The sequence below is a fragment of the Salvia splendens genome, chromosome 2 (genome assembly GCF_004379255.2).
Source record: "Salvia splendens isolate huo1 chromosome 2, SspV2, whole genome shotgun sequence".
In the NCBI taxonomy this organism is placed as follows: Eukaryota; Viridiplantae; Streptophyta; class Magnoliopsida; order Lamiales; family Lamiaceae; genus Salvia; species Salvia splendens.
The window spans coordinates 41,683,036-41,707,600 of NC_056033.1; the positions used below are offsets into that span (position 1 = coordinate 41,683,036).

General features: G+C 39.9%; 5 protein-coding genes and 1 pseudogene across 8 annotated transcripts; 1 reads left to right on the forward strand and 5 right to left on the reverse strand.

The window, feature by feature from the left end:
- Positions 1-3,316: 3,316 nt before the first annotated feature.
- Positions 3,317-5,036, forward strand: LOC121766930 (AT-hook motif nuclear-localized protein 27-like). Of its 2 annotated transcripts, none has more exons than XM_042163160.1 (2): positions 3,317-3,683; positions 3,802-5,036. In XM_042163160.1, the coding sequence occupies exon 2, from the start codon at positions 3,825-3,827 to the stop codon at positions 4,608-4,610; it is 786 nt and encodes a 261-aa protein (XP_042019094.1). In that variant the 5' UTR covers positions 3,317-3,683; positions 3,802-3,824; the 3' UTR covers positions 4,611-5,036. The 2 variants fall into 2 exon arrangements, with proteins under 2 accessions (XP_042019094.1, XP_042019099.1); XM_042163165.1 differs by having other exon boundaries at positions 3,868-5,036.
- A 2,121-nt stretch (positions 5,037-7,157) lies between these two features.
- Positions 7,158-11,404, reverse strand: LOC121780103 (annotated as a pseudogene).
- On the reverse strand, positions 11,155-12,651 carry LOC121766945. 3 transcript variants are annotated; one of them, XM_042163175.1, is made up of 3 exons: positions 12,592-12,651; positions 12,319-12,449; positions 11,155-12,024 (listed from the first exon to the last, which is right to left on the reverse strand). In XM_042163175.1, the coding sequence occupies exon 3, from the start codon at positions 12,010-12,012 to the stop codon at positions 11,485-11,487; it is 528 nt and encodes a 175-aa protein (XP_042019109.1). In that variant the 5' UTR covers positions 12,013-12,024; positions 12,319-12,449; positions 12,592-12,651; the 3' UTR covers positions 11,155-11,484. The 3 variants fall into 3 exon arrangements, with proteins under 3 accessions (XP_042019109.1, XP_042019107.1, XP_042019112.1); XM_042163173.1 differs by having other exon boundaries at positions 12,540-12,610; XM_042163178.1 differs by lacking the exon at positions 12,592-12,651 and having other exon boundaries at positions 11,155-12,020; positions 12,319-12,551.
- Positions 12,652-18,182: 5,531 nt separating this feature from the next.
- On the reverse strand, positions 18,183-20,524 carry LOC121766958 (cell division control protein 2 homolog D). The gene is made up of 8 exons (XM_042163186.1): positions 20,235-20,524; positions 19,540-19,681; positions 19,376-19,437; positions 19,174-19,285; positions 18,994-19,087; positions 18,822-18,891; positions 18,599-18,737; positions 18,183-18,517 (listed from the first exon to the last, which is right to left on the reverse strand). The coding sequence occupies exons 1-8, from the start codon at positions 20,453-20,455 to the stop codon at positions 18,425-18,427; spliced, it is 933 nt and encodes a 310-aa protein (XP_042019120.1). The 5' UTR covers positions 20,456-20,524; the 3' UTR covers positions 18,183-18,424.
- Positions 20,525-21,187: 663 nt separating this feature from the next.
- Positions 21,188-22,357, reverse strand: LOC121775837 (mogroside IE synthase-like). The gene is made up of 2 exons (XM_042172914.1): positions 22,303-22,357; positions 21,188-22,082 (listed from the first exon to the last, which is right to left on the reverse strand). Exon 2 carries the CDS (start codon positions 22,038-22,040, stop codon positions 21,393-21,395), a length of 648 nt encoding a protein of 215 aa, XP_042028848.1. The 5' UTR covers positions 22,041-22,082; positions 22,303-22,357; the 3' UTR covers positions 21,188-21,392.
- LOC121780112 (flavonol 7-O-beta-glucosyltransferase UGT74F1-like) lies at positions 22,309-22,806 on the reverse strand. Its single transcript, XM_042177635.1, has one exon. The coding sequence runs from the start codon at positions 22,804-22,806 to the stop codon at positions 22,309-22,311; it is 498 nt and encodes a 165-aa protein (XP_042033569.1).
- Positions 22,807-24,565: the final 1,759 nt, after the last annotated feature.

Sequence of the window (24,565 nt, forward strand, 5' to 3'; positions counted from 1 at the left end):
TTTAATAAATATCTTTATTTGAAGTATATCTTATACACTTTGGATTATAAAAATGTCTTACTAATTAAGTTGATATTTAAGTTAAATCAAATAAAATTGGACACAATATATTGGCAGTAGTACATGTTCATAAAACTCAACATTCAACACAAGATTAATTTTATATGGAGTTTAGTTTTTAAATTTGATAAATAATTATTGGAAAATTGACGAATTTTAGTTGTCTTGCATCTGAAAAAAATCAGCCTAAAAACCATGGGCATTGGATTCATTTGCAATTATAATTTCATGACAATTTGTTTAGTGAAATTATAACTGAAGCTATGAATGAAATTATACGCGGACGTTAGAATCCATTTAGAGCATCCGCAATGGCGGATTTCCCGGCGGACGTCCGACCGGAGTGTTGGGTGTCCGCGCGGGACTTCCACCATTAAACGTGAGAGGCGCGGATGCGGACGTCCGCTGCGGACACCGCACATCCGCGACCTTCCGGCGACGTCCGCGCGGGACGTCCCGATTTTATAATTTAAAAAAAAACTCTGTAAATACGGCTTTTTGAACTTCATTTCATTCGCACCATTTGTTTTAACGAGTTTCTCTCTATATACTTTCATTTCTTTTGAAGATAAATGGAGCACCACGATAGTGATTCCCCCACCACAAGCGAGTCACAAACGCCGACATTTCCCGTTAGAGTTGGGGGGAACGCCGGCGGAAGTGCACCGATGCCCGGGATGATGCCCGGAATGACGCCGATGATGCCCCAACCCCAAATGGCGGGGATGATGCAGGGGTACTACAATATGTACCCCATCGGTGTGCAGGGATGGGTGGGATGATGCCCCAAATGCCCGGGATGATGCAGGGCATGCCTGCCGCTGCCAGGGGGAGCAGGCAGGGGGTCCCCCAATCACCTGGGGTCAATGTCTATCGCCCATACATGGATTTATTGTCGAGTGATTACCCCCAGAGTGCTCCTCTGGAGACTCAGTTCACCGGTAACGAGACTCTCTTTGGAGGAGTTTGGACTATCTCCGGTCAGGGAGTCTCCCACTGAGATGCAACCGGCGGCAAAAAGGACGAGGAAGCAGGGGAGAGGGAAGGGCAAGGGCAATGGCAAGTGCAAGGGCAAGGGCACTACCTCGTCCTCACGTGCGGGGAACGAGGGTGGGGCGGGGGCCGAGGGGGTGGGGGAGGAAGCCGACGGAAGAAAGAGGACCGTCTGGAGCATAGGAGAGTGCGTCGCGCTGGCCATGGCCTGGGTCGGTGTAGTCGAGGATCCCTACATCGGGGCTAACCAGCACATCGACAGAATGTGGTGGCGCATTAGCCAAATCTACCTCCAATTCAAACCTCCGCACGGAAACTGTGGGAGCGGCTGAGGAGGCAGCTCAGCCGATTTGCCGGCATCTACCAAAACAACCTCCGCACGGCAACCAGCGGCATGTTCGCCGATGATATGAAGCTTCTGTCTCACGAGCAGTACCCCGACAGTTTATTGGGTTTTGGGGAATTCAAATATTGGGAGGTCTATCTTGTGGTGCAGACTTCCGCCAAGTTTAGTGCGTGTGTTGAAGATGGCTGGCCGAGCTCCCCCCACTTGCCCGCATGCAACAGCATCAGAGCCTGATACACAGCATGGACAAGTGGCATGCCGTGACTGACCCCTTATACAAGTTGATGCTGAAGGATGTCATCGACAGTTTGCGGCGCGATTTGGGGATGCGGCCCCTGCCTATAAGTGACAACGGGACTGGCGGCGGGGGTGAAGAGGAGTGAGACGGGGGGCCGCATTTGTCAAAGCTTGAGGTTTTTTTTAACTATGTATTTTTTTAATAATTATGTATGTTTTTTGTTTTAAATAAAGTGGTTGCATTTTCTCTGTATTCGTGTCGAAATTTTAATTCCGTAAATTGTTTAATTTAGTGAATTTGTGAATTTTTATTATTGTGGACGTCCGTCGGGATGTCCGTTATTGTGCAGTGGGATATCCTTATGACGTGGCAGTGCAATGGGATGTCCTTATGACGTGGTATGAGGTGTTTTTGGAAAGTTCGTCGGGTGTACGTCGAAACATCCGTAATGGTGAGCGTCGCAGATGCAAGATGATTGATTTTTTTTGCAATTAGATAGTTTGAATGGAAGACAGGAAGAGTCTAGAAATTGAGGACAATTGACACTTTTTTTTTGTTATAATTCTTACATTATTTGAATGGACGGGTTGATTGATTGGCATTAAATGATGCATGGGAAAATCCAAAAAATGGAAAGTGATAAGATTAATATTCAGAAATGGAATAGATTGAAATGGGGAAGTTCCAATAAAGACACATTACACATGCTTCATACCCTTTGACTCTTTGACCCAACTACACCACCTGCATTTTTATTTTTTAATCCCCATATGTTAAATAACTTTACTTGATTTAAATAGGTAATGGAACTGTGGAAAGGGAAATAATTTATTTAAATAGTTTCAAGATTAGCTAGTACTAGTTTTTCTTATTCAAAATGGTTGAATATTAATGATTAAATTAGTGTTATTTGATTTTATTATAATTAATTCAATTTTACTACTTTTATTCACCACACTCTCAAATAAGAAATGGAAACCATGATTCTTTCGACATGCATGACTGAAATATTCCATCGAAATATACAATATGAGCTTTATAGTGGCAAGATACAAAACGTACTTTATTTTCAAATTTCTCATTTCAAATTTCACTATTTTTCATGTCATGAGTCTCGTGACATTGTCTTTCTCTTGTTTTTTCCACTGATTTACAAACTACCTATTGTTCTACCTGCGTATTTGGGAGAAAGATTCGAGCTTTTTCTTGGATAAAAATATGATCACCACACATGCCATTGCCACCCCTTCTTCAATTTCGAACAAGTGAACATTTTCACACAATTAACCATCCAAACCTCACTTCATAATACCATTCCATTCATCAATGTAACATCATATCAAAAATTCCAAAAAATTCTTGCCATTTCTCTCCTTATATTATCCATCCCCACCAATTAACAAAGAACAAAGAACATGAAATCACTTGATCCATTTATTTGTTGAATAAAATATACTCCACTAGAGAAATACAAGTAGAAAGCAGTCGAGAAGTAAATTGTCTGCTTCACAATTTCCCCCCCTCTTTTACTGCACCGCCTCTCTAGAGATCAATGCAAAGCTACCAAATATCTCATCTCCTCCACCTCTTCCACTTTTCTTTTAAATACATGCATATCTAAATAATTATTTTATTCTCTCATTCTTTTCTACTCGTATATAATAATATTACACCTCTCCCACTTTTCTCCCTTTTTCTTTGCTTACTTCATTTATAAGAACTACTTATTTCCATATCTCCACCGCCTCTCTCTTAGATTCCCTCATCACTTCACCGCAAAGCATCTCAGAAACATTACTTCCCTCAGACTTCATCCTTCTTTGACGTAACTCACAAAAGGGTTTCATTATTTTCAATTTTTCTCACTATATTTCTATGTTTCTTGGTCTTTTATGCAACTTGCAGTCGTAAAAATTGAATCTTTATACAAGATCATTACAAGACAGCGTTCAAACTTGCTGTTTTTGAGTAGTTGGAAATTCTTATTATAATATTTTTATTCAATTTATGGAGATGTAGATGTCCAATCACACTTCTTGGATTCGGGTCAGTAGTAATATTTTCCCCTCTCTCTCTCTCTCAATCTATATCAAAAAATTCAATCTTTTTCTTGTCAGATATTAGTACAAACCATATTTACCAGAAAAAAATTCAATCTTTATAGAATATAGAGAGATATATGCAAGAATGGAGGGATATGTTCATCAGCTTCTAACAAACCCTAATTCAGATATGGAAGACTCCCCAAATGAGAAAGAATTGGAAGCGGGGGCCACCACGAGCTCCGGCGGCGGGGGGCGGCGGCCGAGGGGGCGTCCGCCGGGCTCGAAAAACAAGCCGAAGCCGCCGATTGTGGTGACACGTGACAGCCCCAATGCGCTGCGGTCGCACGTGCTGGAAGTCGCCTCGGGCGCCGACGTCGTCGAGAGCGTCTCCGTCTACGCGCGCCGCCGCGGGAGGGGCGTCTGCGTCCTCAGCGGCGGCGGCACGGTGGCCAACGTCACGCTCCGCCAGCCCGCGGCGGCGGGGGCGGTGGTGACTTTGCACGGCCGCTTCGAGATTCTTTCGATTTCGGGCACCGTGCTGCCGCCCCCGGCGCCTCCGGGGGCGGGCGGCTTGTCGATTTTTCTGTCCGGCGGGCAGGGGCAGGTGGTTGGTGGGATTGTGGTGGCGCCGCTCGTGGCGTCGGGGCCGGTGGTGCTGATGGCGGCGTCGTTTGCGAATGCGGTGTTCGAGCGCCTGCCGTTGGAGGAGGAGGAGGAGGGCGGCGCTGCGGCGGCGCCGAGCGCGTCTCAGTCGTCTGGTGTCACGGCGGGAGGCGGCGGCGGCGCTGGTGGCGATGGATCTTTTTTTAATTCCGGCGGGGGAGGGGGGAATGTGGCGGCGCAACCGGGGAATTATCCGTTTTCGGCGGATCTTTTCGGATGGGGAGGAGGAGGAGGCGGCGGAGGATCGGGGAGTGGGGCGTTTTGATGATCAATGTAATGTTTTCTTGAAATGTAGTTTGTGTTGATTATTTACTTAGCTTTTATTTCATGTGGAAGATTTTGGGAATGTGATGGAAAAGATGTTTTTTTTTGTTTGTGGAGCTTACCACATTATGTGACATGGCATAGAGTTTGATGGAAATTGGCAAAGCAAAGATGTGATTTTTGAAGAATGGAAGGTGGGAGTGCAGAAGATGATGAATGTGGAGGTTAGTATAGGTTGCACTTTATGCTTAGATAGTAGTACGTCTTGGACATCTTTTGCTCATGATTCTGACTAATGGTTTGATTTACTACATCAGTTACCATTTTGTTTATTAGGATTATAATCTTATTTGATGTATCGGAATCAGATATGACATTATGGAGTAGTACTTATTAATTAATGGCATTTGCGTGGCTGTTATCTTCATGTTTCAATTTTTTAATTTCATACTCAGATTGAGCTTCTATTTCTTTTGTCATCATGTATTGGTTGTTTCCATATGTATGCAATTTGGAAATTTATATTCAATTTCTTGTGATTTACATCGTGTTTGCATTGTGTTAGTGAAGAAACCCTTATTTCAATGAGTTAGAAGTTCTTCCATACCTCTGGGGGGTTAGCATATATGGTGTACATGTACGAAAACGGTATAGTAATGGCGTTAGAGGTGGAAATTAGCGCGCTGAATTACATCAACCGGGTTGTTTTAAGGATGTCGTATGGATTGAACTTAAACATGCCGTGTTTATATACATGCATTTGTAGAGATATTCTTTAGTTTTCAATTTTCATACTTGAATTGGATTTGGCTGGTTATAGTGAATGAACCCTAGCTAAGGTTTCTTCCCTTTTCCTCCTGGATTTAGAATCCGTGTCCACTCCATGTTTACTTAGATCTATCTATGTTGGCGATATCTTCGTACTTACATTTACTCGTCTTTTCATTGGGTTGGACTAATTAAGTAAACTTGCTCCGAGTTAGGTTTGGAGAAATATATTGTTGAATGTTGCTTCTTGAGTGAGATGTGTATGATCTTCTTGCTTTGATGGCTGAAGTTATGGAAGAAAGCAATGCCTTCCTAATTTGGCTGGTGGAGAAGAAGAGAATCTCAATAATTTCCCCATAGGAAAACCTAAAAAGCTTAAAACACCCACATAGAGGATTAACTATATAGAGATTGATTGATCTTGAAAAATGAACAAGAACTCACACATGCAAGTGAGATGGGTGATCTTTGTCTGTGTATAGAGACCACACTGCAAGTAGTAAGGTTGCTAAAAACAAATTTTCATGAGCATCAATATTTGCAGGTTTTTGTTTGATTGATTCTTGAATTCTTGCCTTTACTAATTTGTCTAAGCTTGCATTCCATCATGTTGAATTTAGACTGTTTCAATAATCTTGTGCAATTTCAAGAGTTGCATTAATTAAATGGGCAATGCCTTCTATTCCAAGTAACTTCTTTTTTTCACTGCATTCATTGATCTTGCAATATAGGAAGATTTAATATGGGTTTATTCTTGGAAACAAAATGCATTATTTAGACATGCCTGCAAAGTCATCTCATCTTTCAAGAATTCTTGGCTTTGAAGTGAAGTTCGTCTTGTTTCAAGCATGCAAAACATGAAAAATGCCAATGAGGGGATGGGGTGGAAGGCACACATTTCTATGCGTGAAATTGAAATGGATGATGGTAGGACTGATAATTCGGTTAGTCGGTTAACCGAGAACCGCCCCATTCGGTTATCGGTTATATTCGGTTCCAAATTCTGCATGTCGATCGGTTTAACCGATTATTAAATTAAAGAACCGATTAAACACTAAAACCGCAATGCATCGCAAGTGGTGGTCAAGGTGGGAATTTTTCGTGTGCAACGTCCAAGGATCAATACCTGTAAAATACATAGTTTTTTTTTAATTCGGTTCCGGTTCTGTTAACCGGAACCGAACCGACCCTATTCGGTTAGGAACCGAACCGAATTGAGGCCAATTTGGTTTCGGTTCCAGTGCTTCAGTCTCGGTTAGGCTTGGGCTCGGTTAACCGTGTTAGAACTGAACCGACCGAATTACCTGCCCTAGATGATGGGTTGGTTGATGCAGGTGAAGACAATAATGATATGGCCAATCCATATATGTAGATATCTTTAGCTTGATCTTCAATTTTCATCACACATCATCACCATCATCCATATGAGTGTGGTCCTTCCCTCAATCGTTGACAACCTGACAAATTTTCTATCTTGATTTTTTGTCCTTTTATCTTCAATGGTGTTTGGCCCATTTAATTTGGGTATAGTTATGGCCATAAGGGGTTTTATTTGTTTGTCCCATTTCATATAACGAGAAAAAGATATAAAAGTAAAAATAAAGTGAGGTTTTCATAGAAAATATGTCACTTTAAGTGTAATATTCGAAAAAAAAATGAGACACTTCAAATGACCCATGAAAATTTTGAAATTCGAGGTTTAAAACTCTCACAAAATCCAAAAATAGACTTATTGATTATAACATATTCAAAAATCCCAGGTGGTAATAAAAGATGGTAGTATAAATTATCATGTTTTAGTGTAATGTGAAGCAAGATTTGATACCAAAAGGAAGGAAAAGAATGAGAATCTTTTCTTATATCTTACACTGTAGAACTAATAAGTTAATGGTGTTTCACACTACCAACTTTGAACTTAACTGTGAATGATCTGAACTGCAAACAAAATCATGCACATGTAATGGTCAAAAGCTACACATTCACAGACCAAACTTTTGCAGGCGATATCGGTTGGTTTGTTTAGTTATTTGACTCAAAAGGAACCCGGACGAAGAGGCGTCCGTGAAGGCTAACGACAGCTGACGTCTGAAGTGGGTTGATCCTGGCAGGTAGGTTGACCACCTGGATAACATTCAAATTCGTTCACAGGCGAAAATGGGATGAAGCAAAGAACTTATTCAGATTTAGTTTAGACCAGTGGATTCTCAGTTGTCGGAAGAACAGATGGTTTGGTTCATATGAACATCACACGGAAGGGAAGGCGATGGAAAGATTACCTTCTTGAATGTTGTGATGCCCCAGGGGTTATCAACTTGTTCGGGCTGACCTGTTATGACCAATCTTCCGGCAGGATCTGACTGGACGCGCACATAAGCAGCCATTTAGCAAAAAGTTTGCACATCACTATTTTTTACAGTTTCACATGCAGAAATGCAAGCAGATTGTGTGCAATACATATGAATTGTGTAATAAAGAGTTAATATGTGTTATAACTAATAAGAACTGTGCACACCTCTTCGCGAAGAAGCCCAGGGACCAGTGCATAAACTTCAAAACAATCCCTCTGCAGAGTAAAACTAATTGGTCAAATTTTATGCATGTAATTGCATGAGTGAAGTGAAGAGGTGCAAAGGAGGAGCGTGGAGACGAATGTACCGTTTGCCGTATGTTGATCTTCACCCAATCTGCTGGAGGGCCAACATCAACTACTGATGTCACAAGCCTACAAGCAAAAATCAATTTGAAAAGTTTAAAGCTAATATGAAAAATAATGGATAGGCATTCAAAGACTATTGCTGGAAACTAAGCAAAGATCAACAAAGATAAGCATTTCTGTTTTCTTTTTCATGTTGATTGCTAGCACAGTTGGATCACTTGTTAAGGAGATCATAATTCCACAATGAACACATACATCCAAAGACTAAACAATCAGGTGTTAAGGACATTAAGACTTGTAAATGATCAATTATGTCAGCAGCTTAATAGAAAGGAATGACTGATTGAAATAATCAAGACTTACTGCTTTGATGTTTCAGTACGAATAGCCTTGACCGGAAGCTACGCCTCATTTGGTCTCTTTTGCTTGAGAGAAGCTAAATCCACAGGTCAAATTCAGTAATACTCCCTCCGTCCAATAGAAATAGGCCATTTAGGGTTGACACGAGTTTTAATGCATAATTGGTAAAAAAAAAGCAGGAGAAAAAGTAGTTGAAATTGAATTAGTGAGTGGTGGGCCCATAAATGATAAAAAGTAAAAGAGAAGGAGATAAAAGGTTGTCATATATGGATATGGACTATTTCTATGGGACATACGAAAATGAAATATGGTCTATTTCTATGGGACGGGGGAGTATATTATATCCATATATAGTAATATTATCATCTTTACCCGAACATATCATTCTATCTTTTGAAAACTTAATACTCTAAAATAAGAGGAAGGTGGTGATAGTGATACTGAGACGTGGCATAATCAATAATAACTATACCTAGAGGGCTTATAAAATATGAACATTATCAGTAAAATTTGATAGGAAACCAGTTTACCAATGCTTTTGGTGTTTTTCTCACGCTTCACCATATTGTTGATGTTCTTGTCCTATCAAATCACAAGAGGAGACATTGAATTTAAATTACTGCTACATTCAAACGTCACAAGATGGGCTTCAAGATGATGATTTCACAAACCTTTATAATAGGCTCACCAACTTCTCCATAATCAGAAAGGCGCTGGACATGCCAACCTTGCATGGCACGAGCAGCAGCATCTCTTCTAGCCCTTCCTGGTCCTGATCCTTAATAGTCATTACTCTGAGCAATCATTAGAACGAATTATAATGTATGACAAACACTGAGCTTTATGCAACCAGATCTACAAAAAGAAATAGATGCAGACCATATGCATTGTGACAGCATAGATATTATGGCACAAGAATAGATATCCAGTGCATATATATCAGCAGAAAGAAAGCAGCAGGGACTAGGAGAGATGAAGGGTAGGAGACAGAGAGGAGGGTGAATGTTTAATTAATAAGACGATCTACAATAATGCAAATTCACCTCAGTAATAGCACCAGAAGCTTCAGGGAGCATTGCTACTGGGAGTTGAAGATCACCACTTAGTCTCTTATGCCTTTCATATTCTAAAAGAGACTGATACAACATATAAATGGAATCGTTATTTAAATGGTCAAAAAAAACTGAGAGACTTTAATTATAGCTAATAACCCAGGAAACACCATGTAGTTAAAAGGGCAATCAGTAATAAGAATGTAAAGTTTCAGTCCAGGATTAGGGGCAAACGAAAAGAATCACCACATCCTTCAACGATGATCAGAATTATGCTTGTTACACAACACAAAGTTGGCTTCAAATCTTTACCTTCTCATAGAAAATGCGGAATGTCCATGAAACTGTTGTACAAGTCTTGACAAAGAAAAGACATGTTCCCTGAATCACCTTTCACAACTTAACACATTATATATCTGAAATCTCAAATAGTTGCAAATCACTGTACAGGAATAAGTAATTAACAAATAACATGCAGATGGAATGTGAAGGTATTCATAAAATTCTTTAATTGGACGACAAATGAAAATACTCCTACTTTTTTTACAAATGACTTATTTTTACAAGTTCGTTGATGAAAATTCAGTTGAAGATATAACAAGCATCCGGTAACGGCTTGCTGTTAATATTCACTTATTCAGAGACACATATTTTGAAGATATCAAGTTTGAAAATGCTTAATAACTCCACACAACAATTATCTGAAAGGTCAACGCGAGAAAATATCCATAACAAAGGACGAGAAACATCAAATAATCAGATTTGCGTCAAAAAGGGATAAAGAGAAGGCATGAAAATCTTACTTTGGTGGATGAAATGACTCTCCCACCTGTCGCCACAACTTGGATCCAGTTACCTATCAGAGATTCGAATTCAGAAAACCAGCACCACATCAAGCAATATCATTATCCAGAATATCCAACATAACTTTCAAAATCACCAACTCATGGGACATAATGAAGAGAACTAAGTTCTCAAACATAAAATAATTCTTCTAGTCATTAAAAGATTGTTTTGTGAGTAAATTTCTTGAGTTAGAAGCTGGGAGGGAGCAGGGGGTGATATATGCAAAGAACAATTAGACACGGTTGTCGATTCAATTTAAAGTTAGCAAATAATCTAGAGAAACAGCGTTATGCCTGAAATTTTGGTTCCAAACATCATATTCCAAGCCTTCAATGCCAAGAAATACTGAAACAAAGGACAGAAAAACAAAGGTGCATAACAATTCACAAATATTGTGAAATTCTTACCCTGTCATAACCTCCCAATCTAATCACAGCTCTCCATAACCTAGAAGTAAATAAGATAAAGAAATAAATTATTATCCAAGGGCAAAGTCATAGCTCCAAACGTGCAAATAGTACTCACTTCAGGCAATTTAATGGTTGGCCATAAAATTTAGGTGGTTTAAAGTCTGTTGCCCTCTCACGGTAAAAACTTTCAAGTTCCCTTATGAATGCTGCTTGGTCCTCTGGCGTTCCATCGTCACATTCTGGCATCTGACAATGAAAACAGATTATTAGAAGCATTATTGTCTCTTTTAATATAGAACTTTTTTTTTTGTGATTTTCATTACCAGTGTGGCTTGGCTACAAAAGGTCTTGTCTGCTTCTCTGCTATGGCTCCCCATATTCGTCGGCATATATCTGTCAATGGAATTGGGTGTAGAAACTTCATGCGTATTTGGTATAGATGAATCATTCCCTCCGTGTCTAGTTACAGTTTATACACTCTTGGTATTCCCATCAGTTACAGGGCCAGCAAAAACTACTTCATTACCCTGTTGTTTTAGTTCGTCATTAACTACTTTATCCTCATTTGCATTAGCTGCATATTCTGCCTCTTTGTCCCCATTCTGTGGAACCTCAACTGATGGAACACTTTGGACTTGAGGAGACTCGTTTGAAGATAATCCGGATTGAAATTTATTATTTTCACTAGCCTCACCCCCGCCATTCACATTTTTATCTGCCATTTCACTTTTTGCAACATTTTCCCCTGCTGTTTCTATTTGGGCAACATTTTTAACACAATCTTCAGTCTCCATACTCTCTATAGGCTTTTCCACTGCAACTGGAATTTCCCTCCACATTGTTCACAGGTATTTCACTTTCATCATCATTCCCGACTGGATCTTCCTCTTTCAACGCATCATTAGCATCACTTTCGTTAACTACTCCATTCTTGAGACCGGTTATTTCATCCACTATACTTTCAGCAGCCGCTTGCACTTCCGCATCAGCACCAATGCTGATTCCCCCTTCATTTTTACTTTCAGTATCAATTTTCTCACCTGTTTGTTCAACACCCTCAACCGACACTGGCTCATGAGTCTCACCTACACAGTTAGTTTGACTTTCCATTTCACTCAAGCTACTCAGTTTATTCGAACTGCCATCACCATTCTCGCTTTTATTTGCATCCTCTGCAACAGTCACTGCATATGGAGGCTCATCCTTTTTCAATTCAATATTAACGTCGCTCACTTTGTCATCAGTTTCTTTGATTTCATTCCCTGAATCACACTTTTCGGCGTCTTCCATTTCTACATCTTTGTTATCCATTATGCTATCTATCTACAAATTAGATCATGATCATCATATAATTAACAGAGAAAACAGAATATGCACATAAGTTATCGTCCAACACTATCCATCCCAACAATCGCAGCAGTTACAAACCCTAATTCCGAATTAATAAATAAATAAACCAACTTTCATGCATGAACAGAGCCACATAAACAAAAATTTCAGTGGAGGAACAGTCAAAACTTCGAAACAACAGCCAACATCCGATCAATTGAAATTCCAAACTCACATGCAGCTATAAATCCAACACACTCATGCACACAAACAAGCGAAATCACTCACCTAAAAAACCAACTCGAGGCAACAAACCGCACCAGAGCTCGCCTACATCACAATGGCGACGCAATCTAATCCAATTATGGATTCAATTTATTCGTCAGTCAGAACAAAAAGCATCACGAGTGTCCAAACATCTGCGCTTGCACAAATTCCATTCAAACACGTCGTTAAAATCAAATTGGGGAAGAAATAGAAAAGAGAGGAGTTTGTGCTCTTATCGTAACCAAGCGTGGACGAAATCGTTGCTTAGGGCGGAGGTAGAGAGAGAGAGAGCACCTTGAATCGCCAGAGAGAGAGAGAGCGGGAAAGAAAGTCCCCTGTTTCTGCGCTTGCCGATGTTAACAGCACTTGGTTACAGCATCCCCAATAGCGGCGAGCGCACCGGCTAGCCGATTCTTGGCGCTCGCTGGTCCGCTCACCGAACCATTGCAGCCGGCGAGCGCCAAATCGGCGAGAAAAACGGCGAGCACGCCGATTCCCGAGCGCTCGGCGATGCGCTCGGCGATCTCCTGGCCGCCATTGCAGGCTCCAGATCAGCAAGCGATCGGCGAGCGGGATTTTTTTATTTATTTAATTTTCGAAACACTATATATACGCGATTTGGACATCATTTTCATTTGCACCACTTGTTTTAACGAGTACTCTCTCTATCTTAATTTCTGTACAAGAGCAACAACGCGAAATGGAGCACAACAACGAGCCTACTCCAGGGACGAGCGGGTCTCAAACTCCGACGGTACCAGCGGGAGGTGGATGGGGTCCGATGCCCGGGTACTACTACCCTTGGCAGCACATGATGCCCGGGGTGGCATCCGGGGGTGGTATGCCGGGATGGCAGGGAATGCCGGAGGGTTCGGCGATGCAGGGCGGGCCGGCGGTTCCGGGAGGGAAGGGGGGACCGGGGATGCAACCCCCTATGCTGATGATGCCGGGGTGGACACCCGGGATGCAGATGACGCCAGGGTACCCGGGGATGCAGGAGACGCCGGGGTACCCGTGGATGCAGGGGACGCCGGGGGGGACAACGTCTATCGCCCCAGTCTTGATTTTGCTACTGCTGCTTCGCATACATCGACCCCAGCGGAGACGCAGTTCACTGGGTTTAAGACCTTCTCCTTAGAGGAGTTGAGACTAGATCTCGGGGATGCGGACACTCCCGTTCAAATGGGGGGAGTAGGGCTGGGTCGGGGCGCGCCCAAGAAGAAGAAGGGGAAGAGGGTGGTCGGCGAGTCGTCGCAGCCAGCTGGTGACGACAGCTCAGCACGAAGGAAGTGGACGGACGCAGAGAACGTCGCGTTGTCCAAGGCGTGGGTGAGTGTTTGTGATGATCCCCTCGCCTCGAATGTCCAAGGCGTGGGTGAGTGTTTGTGATGATCCCCTCGCCTCGAACAATCAGAGGATCGTCAACTTGTGGGCTAAGATAGCAGCAGCCTACATGGCATTTTGCCCGGAGGGGAGGCCACGCAGCGGGGAGGAGTGCCGGAAGGGGTGGGACTGAATCCAGCAAGGGGTCTCCCGATTTTTGGGCTTGTACACCAACGCCCTCCGAATGTTGTCCAGTGGCCAAACTGACGGGGACTGCAGGAGGATGGCGGAGAAAGAGTTCCCCGTGCCCGGGCTTTACAAGGAGTTCACCTACTGGAACTGCTACCTGGTGCTAATGGACTCCGAGAAGTTTCGGGCAGGAGTCGATGCTGGCTGGCCGAAGAAGCAGCTTCTAAACTATACAGATGATTACGCCGGCGGCAGCAGCGACGGTTCCCACGACCTCCCCAAAGATGCTCAGGAGACCCCGTCCCCCCCCGCGTTTACTCGCCTCACTCGTCCGGTTGGTCAAATGAGGGCGCAATGGGCTCGCCAGAGGTCCGAGGAGGTCCAGTCGCCATCCCCCATTGTTGGTAGCCCGACAGCCGACCTCGTCTTCTTGGCGCGTCAATAAATGCGGGTTTAGATGTACAAGGTCATATCTGATAGGAAGAATGCCACTGACCCCGAGGAGAAGAGTTTTTTTCACGCACTGCTCGTGAGTATGCGAGCCGATTTGACTGCCGCCGCGGCACAGGTGGGGGGCTTAGACGCGGGCTCAGATGAAGCAGATTTGGGGGTCCCAGATAGCGACGACAACGGCAACGACGACGAGGAGTGAGGCGGAGGCGGGGGGCTCGTGCGTGGAGTAGGAGTTTTTTTTTTAAATCAATGTAATTTTTTTTGTTAATGTACTTTTTTTTAATTAATTTACTTTTTAAATTTTTAATATAATATTGAATTTTCCTGTATATGTGTCGTAAATTTAATTCCGTATTTTGTGTGATTGTTAATTATTTGATTTTAATAATTTTGTTTATTGTGGCTGGCTATTGCTTGTCCAGTTGCTTGTCCTGATGATATGGCAGGAGGAGTTTTAGTGCTGATGATGTGACAGGAGGAGTTTGTGGCTGGGCTATGACTGGACTATTCTTATTGGAGATGCTCTTATAGATTTACCGTTTAAGAAAGGTCGAATTTGCCCTTCTGATTTTGACCTTTCTGTGAATTTTTTGGCCATGGTTTGGGGTAATTTGTGATTATGTGTATTAATAATTATTACCACGATCTTTTGCAATGAATTGATGGGTGATTTGTTGAATTTAGTAATATGGTTTTGTTTTATGTATGGTATGTCATATTGATGAGTGGTATATGGGTATTGTCGAAATGGTTATAGGGATTTAATGATTTTAATTGTGATATTAAATTGCTTTTATAACAATATATTAGTTGTCTCGTTATAACTATGGAATACGTTGGTAGCGCTTTGAATTGAATCTATTTCTCGTCTCGTCGCTAAATTTCAAACTCTTGACTTCTTTTTTTGATTGTTACAATTGTAACATCCCGAATTATAGGGCTTGACAAAAGATTTGGATATATGATGAGGAATAGTACTTAAGTTAAACTATAAGGTAGAAATTTAATACGAAATATCGATTATGCGATTTTCGGCAATTTCTTTTACCCACGTAAAATCGTAAATCGAAGCTAAGGGCTAATAATTTTATAAATTATAAATTATGGCCTAACATAATTGTAAATAATGTGAGGAATTATTTTGGGCCATTTAAGGGTAATTGGAATTTTTTATCACCGATTATTTCGGTTTTTCGCAAAATCGATCGTCGAAACATTTGAGGTGTCGGACGAGAATAATTTTAGATTAAACTATAATTAATGTGCTACTAGATGGTATATAGAATTCATAAATATGGGGTCATATGACATGAAAATAAATTAGTACAAGGAAATAAATTTAACTTAATTAAATAAATAATTAGAATTTTAAAGAAAAATCTAGAAGTTGTTGGATAAAATTTAAAAGCCAAAGACTTATCTTCTCTCCCTCATGATTTTCGTCCATGAGCAGCTCCCCTCAACCTCCATAGCAAAAAACCTTCTTTCTCATTTATTTGGCTCGTACGTCGGCAAATCAGGGATTTAATCGTATAAAACATAGCAAATCAAGCGAAGGAACCTATAGTGCGTTTTGGAGGCAAAGGAGTGAACCTAGAAGGTAGAGAAGTATCAAGGTGAAATATGCTTATGTTCATTAGCCTAAGAGGTAGGATATCCTTACTATGAACTTTACTTCTCTGGTTTAAACTATGTGAACTAAATGTATAATAATGTGTTATTCTATGTGATAATTGTATATATGTCATTAGAAGACACAAATGGAATTATTATGATATTTATAAACCTGATATGAAAGTTCTACAAAGAAATAGTATAAATATAATTATATGATGATGATAGAAATAATATGGTGTGAAATGTGATAATATGTGTTGAAGTGTGTATGAATCACACTTTTAATTTTACGTATATTATGTGGTTGATTTCTATATGTTGATTGTGGTGAAATTTGGGTTATATGGTGTGAACTAAATATGGTTAAGCGTTATTTGATATTGATGGTGGAATACGATATGAATATATGATTGGTGCAACAGATATGTTTTATATGTTATATTCGAATTATTTGGTAGGATAAGATATGGATATGTGATTGATGAAATTGATAGGTTTTGCATATGATATTGGAATTATATGAATCATTCGACTAAAGAGGATCTGTGACGGTCTTGCCCTGGATCTGAAATCACAGTGGACATATTGGGACCTTCGGGTCAAATCACAGTGGGACCTTCAGGTTAAATCGTATTGGGACCTTTGGGTCAAATCACAGTGGGACCTTCGTGTCAAATCATATTGGGACCTACGGGTCAAACATATTGGGACCTTCGGGTCAATCATATTGGAAATCCCGAGCAGATACCAGGCCTGATCCGTCACAGAATAATGAAAAGGAATAGAGAGGCATATGTATATATGGATATGAAATTGTTTATGATATAGGTTGTATATTATTTCTGATTATATGTATTTCGGTAAATGAGTACTTTGGTGATCGTTATACGTGTTTGAAATGAGTTAACGTTTGCGATTTGTCTGCGTTGGTATGTGGATAAGAATGTGATATAAAGTTATAGATGACTGAATGACTTGGATATGGAAATAAGACGTATGACAGATTATGGGAAGTAATATGCTTATAAGATAAGAATAAGTGTGAATAAATAATAATTAGCTAATTGAATAAATTAAGGAATTATATGGAAACATGTATTTTGTAAGTAAGTAAGTATATGAAGAATTATGGTGCAATGTGATAGTATTGATATGAGATATTATCTGGAAAACACGGTGAACGTATAGATGTTGTATAAAGTGATGTGTGGTAATACAAGAAAAGAATGATGATATATGATGTCTTAAGAAATGATAACATGTGGAAGGTGATACGGAAATTAATATGTGTTGACGAGTAAAAGATTAATATAGTAAATTATGAAAGTGGGAAGTGCTAAGAATGAATGGTTTTAAGTAAAAGATAAATAATGTAAAAGTCTCAATATAGTTTAGATTAGAGAATTGATTTTCATAGTTTGGATATATCTACTGAGCTGTGGAAAGCTCACTCCTATCTTCTTTTACCCCCTGCAGGTTAGAGTTGATAGTATGTCAGTGTGGTTGCACAGCTTTGCAATTTTTGGCGGGTCACTGGTGGTCAACATGGTTAAAAGTTCGTGGCATGTTGTATAATAGTTCAATCTTTGATCTCCCGCTGGATAAATGTTAAGTTTTTAAATGTAATAGATTTTAATTGTGCTTTTTAAGCTAAAAAGAAAATAGGAAAATTTCAGTACGGCTTGTCGATACTGAAACGTGACATCTCGTATTCAGTGGGTTTACCTACCGGGTAAGGGGTGTTACAACAGCCCCTCCTATATACATTTGACTTGATTTATCCATATTTTAGCTATGGAGTGCATAAATCGTTTAATATTAAGATAAGTGAAAGTATATTAATTAAGTCTATGGATTCATTCAATTTCGCCATTCATTTTCAATTTTAGAGGCAAAATGCAACCGATTGTGCATTCTTTTCATTTATAAAAATATATTATGCGCAATTAATGAATTTTATCATAACCTCCACAAATCTTAAGAATAAAGTTTGAAACAATATTTAATGTGTTGCGATACTAAAATACAGTAATTCAATTGCATGTTAATAAATTGGTAAAATGCTTTTATAGATCAGATTTATTTCTATTTTTTATTCTAATCGATTGTTATTTAACTGAATTATTGATGTAATTAATTTTTGGTTTATCTAATTAATCTTTGCATTTCACCTTAATTTAATTGGCCTTTGATTCAGAAAGGAAAAAAAACGATACTTGTAACTGTAGAATTTGTTCTATTTAGGATCTACACATGCTCATATATTTTAGTACTCATAATATATAGATATAGATGTTGGAGGCTTGAAATTAAACAGTTGCAAATTAAGCAATTTCATTGTTAATAGAAGATACTAATATTAGGTAGAGAGCACCCAAGGAAGAAGTCATGACTACAGCTACTACAGTAATGAAAACCAAAAGAGAGCATAGTTTGCTCTAATCAGTAAAATCAGCAAATGTCAATAAGCATTGGCCAAAACATATGCTCGAGGGAAGCAAGCAAGCAGATAAATCCCAGACACCGGAAAACCGGGGCTCCGTTTTCAGAGAAGGGACTTGTCAAGGTCATCGAAATAGGGATGTTCCATAGCCTTCTTGGCTGAAATCCTCCTTGATGGTTCGTAGTGCAGCATTTCCTGCAACAACGAGAATTTGGATCAGGATCGAGTGACATCGTTTGCTTCTCATGAAGCTTGATTTCGAAATCAATAACTTACCCCTAAGAGATGGAGGCCGTTCTCATCCAGACCAGGAACAGCTGATGAAAGTGGCTTGGCAGTCCACTGTGGGTATTCGTGCCAGTTTATGAGCTTGCTAACCCCAGGCCAAATTTCTTCGTTTGGAGTTCCCAGTAGTCTGCATCCATCAGATCAAAATGGATGAGAATAAGATAGGAAAATTAGGTGAGGTGTCAAGAACTACTATGATTTGATGAATGACCTGAAAATGTGTAGAAGTTGTTGCAGCTCAGAGTCTCCAGGAAATAGAGCTTGATTTGTCACCAATTCAGCTGAGAGATTCAATATTCAATCAACCAAAACATCTCAGAGCTTACTCAAAATTTTCTGATAAACTAAGATTTGTGTGTGATTTCAGCTTGAATAGTTCATACCAAATATGCATGCGACAGACCACATGTCCACAGCAGGGGAGTAATGTGTAGCCCCCAAAAGCACCTCGGGAGCTCTATACCAGAGGGTCAATATCTGCAAATATTGAGTTCGTTTTTACAATCTGCTTGGTTAATTACTGGAATAACGTTCAAGTTGGTTTGAGAATTAAGAAAATATACCTCATGAGTATACTTCTTAATTGGCACAGTGAAAGCTCGGGCTAGTCCAAGATCAGCTATTTTAAGCATCATTGTTTTACGATCCATCAAAAGGTTGTGCGGCTTAAGATCCCTGCACGGAAGCACAATAAACATGTTTAGTCATTGAGTGGAAGGCTAACGGAAGGCAGTGATGTGCATTAGGAGTAAGACTAAAGTTTACCTGTGTAAAACACCAGAGCCATGGCAAAAGGCAACACCTTTGCAGAGCTGGTACATTAAACTCTGATAACACCAATGACAAAAGGTGTTAAGATGCATCGAAGTGTAATCAATTGATAAGACTAGTAATGCAGAGAAATCAAACAAGTAGGAAGGGCGATGTACCTTCACAATTTCGCTAGGAATGTTATCCCCAGTTTGGCGGAAGCTGCGGATGTATTTCTTGACGTCAGTGTCCATGTACTCAAACACCAAGTATAGGACAGTCTTCCCTTCCTTATTCTGGCCTTGTTTCACATCCATCAATCTACAAAATGGATCAAATTCAGATGCTTGAAATTGAAGTGCACAATATTGATGATTAAGCTGCTCCTCGGCATGTATTAAAGTCGTAGTAAAGTCGTTACCTAATCGCTAAGACTAATCAAACTCATTTTCACATATTCATATCCTGGTCATTTTGCAGCTAATCGTATTAAGCATTCAAACTATTGCTTCGTGTATCTAAAGGAACCCCTAATTATTGGAAAATTGAAGAGCATCGGTAAAATCAAAGAAGAAAACCTACACACTAAGCTAATCGCTCTGAGTATTCACGCTATTGCGAAAAAAAACCCCAATTCATGGAAGAACGAAAAGTATCAGCTAAATTAACTACGAAAACCTACTCATTGGAGATACCAAATCAAATCAGTACCTTCACAAGACTGAAATCTAACCAGAAAGTAAATTCACAATTAACACAAAATCGAGCTAGGAAATGAAAACCTACGAATCACACATCCAAAACAGTCGATTAAAAAAAATCAGTTGATCGAACAGATAGAATGCAGAAACAGAGGCAAACGTGAGAATCTTACTTGACCACATGGGGATCTCTAGACAGCATTCTGAGCAACGAAACCTCACGAAGAGTAGTCGGGGGCACCCCTTCTTCGTCTTCATGGAGGCGCGTTTTCTTCAACGCCACGATCTTTCCGGTGGCCTTCTCCCTCGCACGGTACACTTTCCCGTATGTTCCTTCTCCGACTTTCTCAAGCTTCTCGAATGCCTCCATTGCAGATTTCGGCTTCTCTTCCATTTCTGCGAGCGCGTGTGTTTGTGTGAGAAAATGCGATTCGAAATTGGAGAAAGAATTAGGTTTTTTTGGGAGTGGAATCGACTGATATTATATACACAGGCATCTGCAAATATAACGGCAACATTTTTGAATTTCAAAACGTTTCAAAATTCAAATCACCGATTCTTTGGTTGGGGCAGAATACCAAAACTAACCCCGAGGAGCGTTTGTTGTAGCCATTTAAAATGCGATAAAGTCAATCAAATTTTTGTAAAACAAGATTTATTAGGGGCATGGTTCCTACCACAAAGTTAGATAATTTTGGTATTATGGAGTAGTATTTTCGCATACTTTAAATTTGGTTGTAAATACCATGAACTTTTAAGAATTTCTCATGACTCGGCTTCTGGTGATAACAAAACAAATATGTCAAAATTTAAATTTATGTGGTCGTCCAATGGCATTAGGGAACCGCCGCGAGGTGGTGGTGGTTGTTGTTAACTTGGAGGAAGAGATCAAGATGAAGTGAGCACGGTGTTACTTTAGGAGGGTTAAAAATGAAAACATGACTTAAGATTGAGCAACCTATTTTTTTAACATTTAAAACAACGTTGATTTCAATATGGCTAGAAAAGAGTCAAATCAAACCGGATTGAGAAATTTACTAATACTATAGACCAAATTTTAAAATTTTTATAACAGAAGTACTTAACTCATAGTACCTATTATCTATGCATATTGCCACACATGAAAAATTCAAATCCACCTCAAGTCTTAATATATCACAACAAAATAGGGAGTATAAATCACTCTATCACCACATCAACCACTTTTTCGTTATACTTTCCCCTCTTGTTTTAAATGATTCAAACTAGTCACAAATTCATGTGCACTACTACTAGAGTATGCTTAACTTAGCAACAAATTCACCAATGCAAACATCCGAGCTTCCCCCTTCCTACATCGCCTCCTTCGCCAAAGCTCTCCATCCACACACACTCCTCCTAATCTCACCCCCTCTCTCACCATCCATGATCGCGTCTACGCATCCTCGTATCTCCTCGCTCGAACAAAGCCCCTCCTCGTCGCTCTCAACTTTAATCCCCACTTTCCAAACATGCTCCACATAATGTGCATTCGTCACTTGGTCTAAAATCTGAGGCATCGCCACCACGGGCACGCCGAGGCATATTGCCTCCAGAGTCGAGTTCCAGCCACTGTGAGACACGAAGCACCCAACCGCCTCGTGCGCCAGCACTTGCAGCTGAGGGCACCATGACACCACTAATCCTGATGATCCTGTGTCTTTGAAATTGGTCGGGAGCTTGTTTTCTTCGGATGGCTTCACCACCCACAAGAAGCTTTTGGAGGTGAGGGTAAGGGCTTTGGCTACCTCGGCGTATTGCGTTGTGGTTAGGGTTGCGGCGCTGCCAAAGGAGAAGTAGACGACTGAGCCTTTCGCCTTGGAATCAAGCAATTTCAAGCATGTGTGTGTTTCTGGATTGAAGATGTTGAAGCCGTAGTCGTGGTCGTGTTGGACTATGTTGTCTAGGTATAGGGGCGGTAGCGTTGGCCCGATGGCATGTACCGGCCATAGCTTCGACATCCAGTTGATGACCTATATTCGGAACATAGGTTATGACCTGACCTATATTCGGAACAGAACATAGGTTATGACCAGTGGCAGACACATAAATATATAAAGTTTTTAATTTATTTTATAATTTTCTAATAATTATAAAGTTTTAAGCCCCTCTCCCTTTTTTAACCGTGTCAATGAATCTTAAAACCTAGAAAATTTCAACAAATATATTAAAAATAGTGATTAATCTAACAAGTGTAAAAGCCCAATAATATAGATTGATTACCTCATCTTACAATTTGTGAAAGGAGTTGAAGAAAACCCAATTTGCTTTTTCATTGTTGTCAAACAAGCTCAATATGTACCTCATAACAGGGGAGTATCTACCTACTTGAGGGCCCAACGAGGGCAAATTTGGGAGGCGAGGTTCGGGCAGGCCGGGCATGGGCAAAGGAGGGACAACTGGGGACACTACCCCGGCCAAGTCACAGTGCATCGGGTAGCAACTTGCAACAAAGGCACACGATTGCATAAAGAAGGAAGCTCGAGCGATGGCGACCTCATCGGCCACCTTAGATGCCCAAGCTATGTTTGCATCATAGACTAAGCATTTCACGGGGTCGTTGGAATCTTTAAATTTTTTGATGAGATGTATCAAGTTTGTGGAGGCGGCCGCCTCGAACCTTTCAAGGAAGCCCTTGAACCCACTGGGGCCCGCCACGCCTCCCTGGGCGTGGTCGTTGTAGATGGACTCGAAATTGACGGAGCATGGTGGATTTGTTGATGCCATGGCTTTGGTGTTGGAGAGTGTGGTGGTTAGTGTGATCTTGATCCCTTTTGTAGCTAATCTTTTGGAGAATTGAAGCATGGGATTTATGTGGGCTTGCCCATGATATGGGAGAACTATGATATGAGCTTTGTACTAGCCATCTTCCTTGTCCATCTCAAGAGAAAGCAAGTTGTTGTTTTTGATTAGTACAATAGCTTACAATATGAGAAGAAACTATATAACTACATATTTTTCTTGGCATTACCAAATTAATAAAATAAGAATTAAATAAAGATAGTGATGGGAGGCCGGCAGTCGCTTTTAACTATTTAATCTAAATAAGATCCTTCTTTTCAAATTATATTGCTTGTGATGTTGATTTCATACATTATGCCATGGTTAAATATAATTGTTTTTGCTAATCTAACTTAGTGATAATAACACACTAATTCAATTGGACCGTTGTTCATACGGATCTAATTTTTTTATTGCTCAACGGAATTGGGCTTAGAAAAAGGGGCCGAAATATTGGGCCTAAGGATAACATTATTCCACTGGATCAAACATTTAGCTACTTATTTATTGCATAGATAGAATTGGGCTTTAAAATGGTTCGAAATATTGGGCCTAAAAATAAATATTATAGCTAGTAACCAACTTTTATATTTTTGGGATATTACTAAACTTTGGTCGAATTATGGTTAATATTTGAAAATTGAATGAAGTTTCATTTTTTCCCCTCAATTATCCTATATACTGAATGATGTTTTTTTTTATAATGATGATTGAACCACATTGTTTTAATAAAAGATATCTATTTATACACATATATTGATATTGAGTATGACTTATAAGAGAATTTACTTCAAAAGTATAAGAGAATAATATGTATTATAATTAATTATGCTATAGATGCACACACATTTTGCTTCATAGATGGTATACAAAATCACATAAATTTGCTATCATAAAGTATTGCTTAAAGATTTAAAGTAGATTTACGGAAGTATTTGTGAATTCACCACAAATATATTCCCATGAATTACGATATGTAAATATTTCAAAGTAATTCATATATATAGTAAGCTAAAAGTCGAACTACCTCATATACTCATACCTCGAAAGGGTAAAAACCTAAAATTGTAGTAAGACTTTATTACTAGTTCATTTTATTTATGTCTGCCCTATTTTAATTCCATCATGAAATCTTATAGTTAGGTAAGGGTCATATTCATATAAATCAACTAATTAATTTGATTTTTGTCCTTTTCTTTTTTAAAACTCCTTTAAATGTGTTTATTGTAATTGTGGCACAAATAAAGGGTGTCTCCTTAACTTAATCAACGTGTGATATTTAAATTTGGACCCAATTGCTATATAAGATATTTTTTTAATAAAATAATGATCTAAATGAGCTGTGCCTTCACATGTAATGCCAATTACTACTTAACTGGATCCACATGAGGTGGCTTTATTAATAATTTACTATTTGATTTGACTTAATTTTCAAAGAGTGATGTGAACCACCTCTTATCTACTACCTAAGAGCATCTCCAATAGCGGACGTCCGGTCGGACATACGCGACGGGCGACCGAGACGTCCGCCATTGTAGCGTGGAAGGTAGGATACGGACGTCCAGTAAGGACGTCGGATGTCCTCGGACGTGCAGGCGACGGGCGGGCGGACGTCCGCCATTGTGGTGTGGGTCGGACGTCCGGTATTAAATTTTTTTTAAAAAACTCAATATATACGGCTCGTTGCCCGTCAGTTCATTCACAC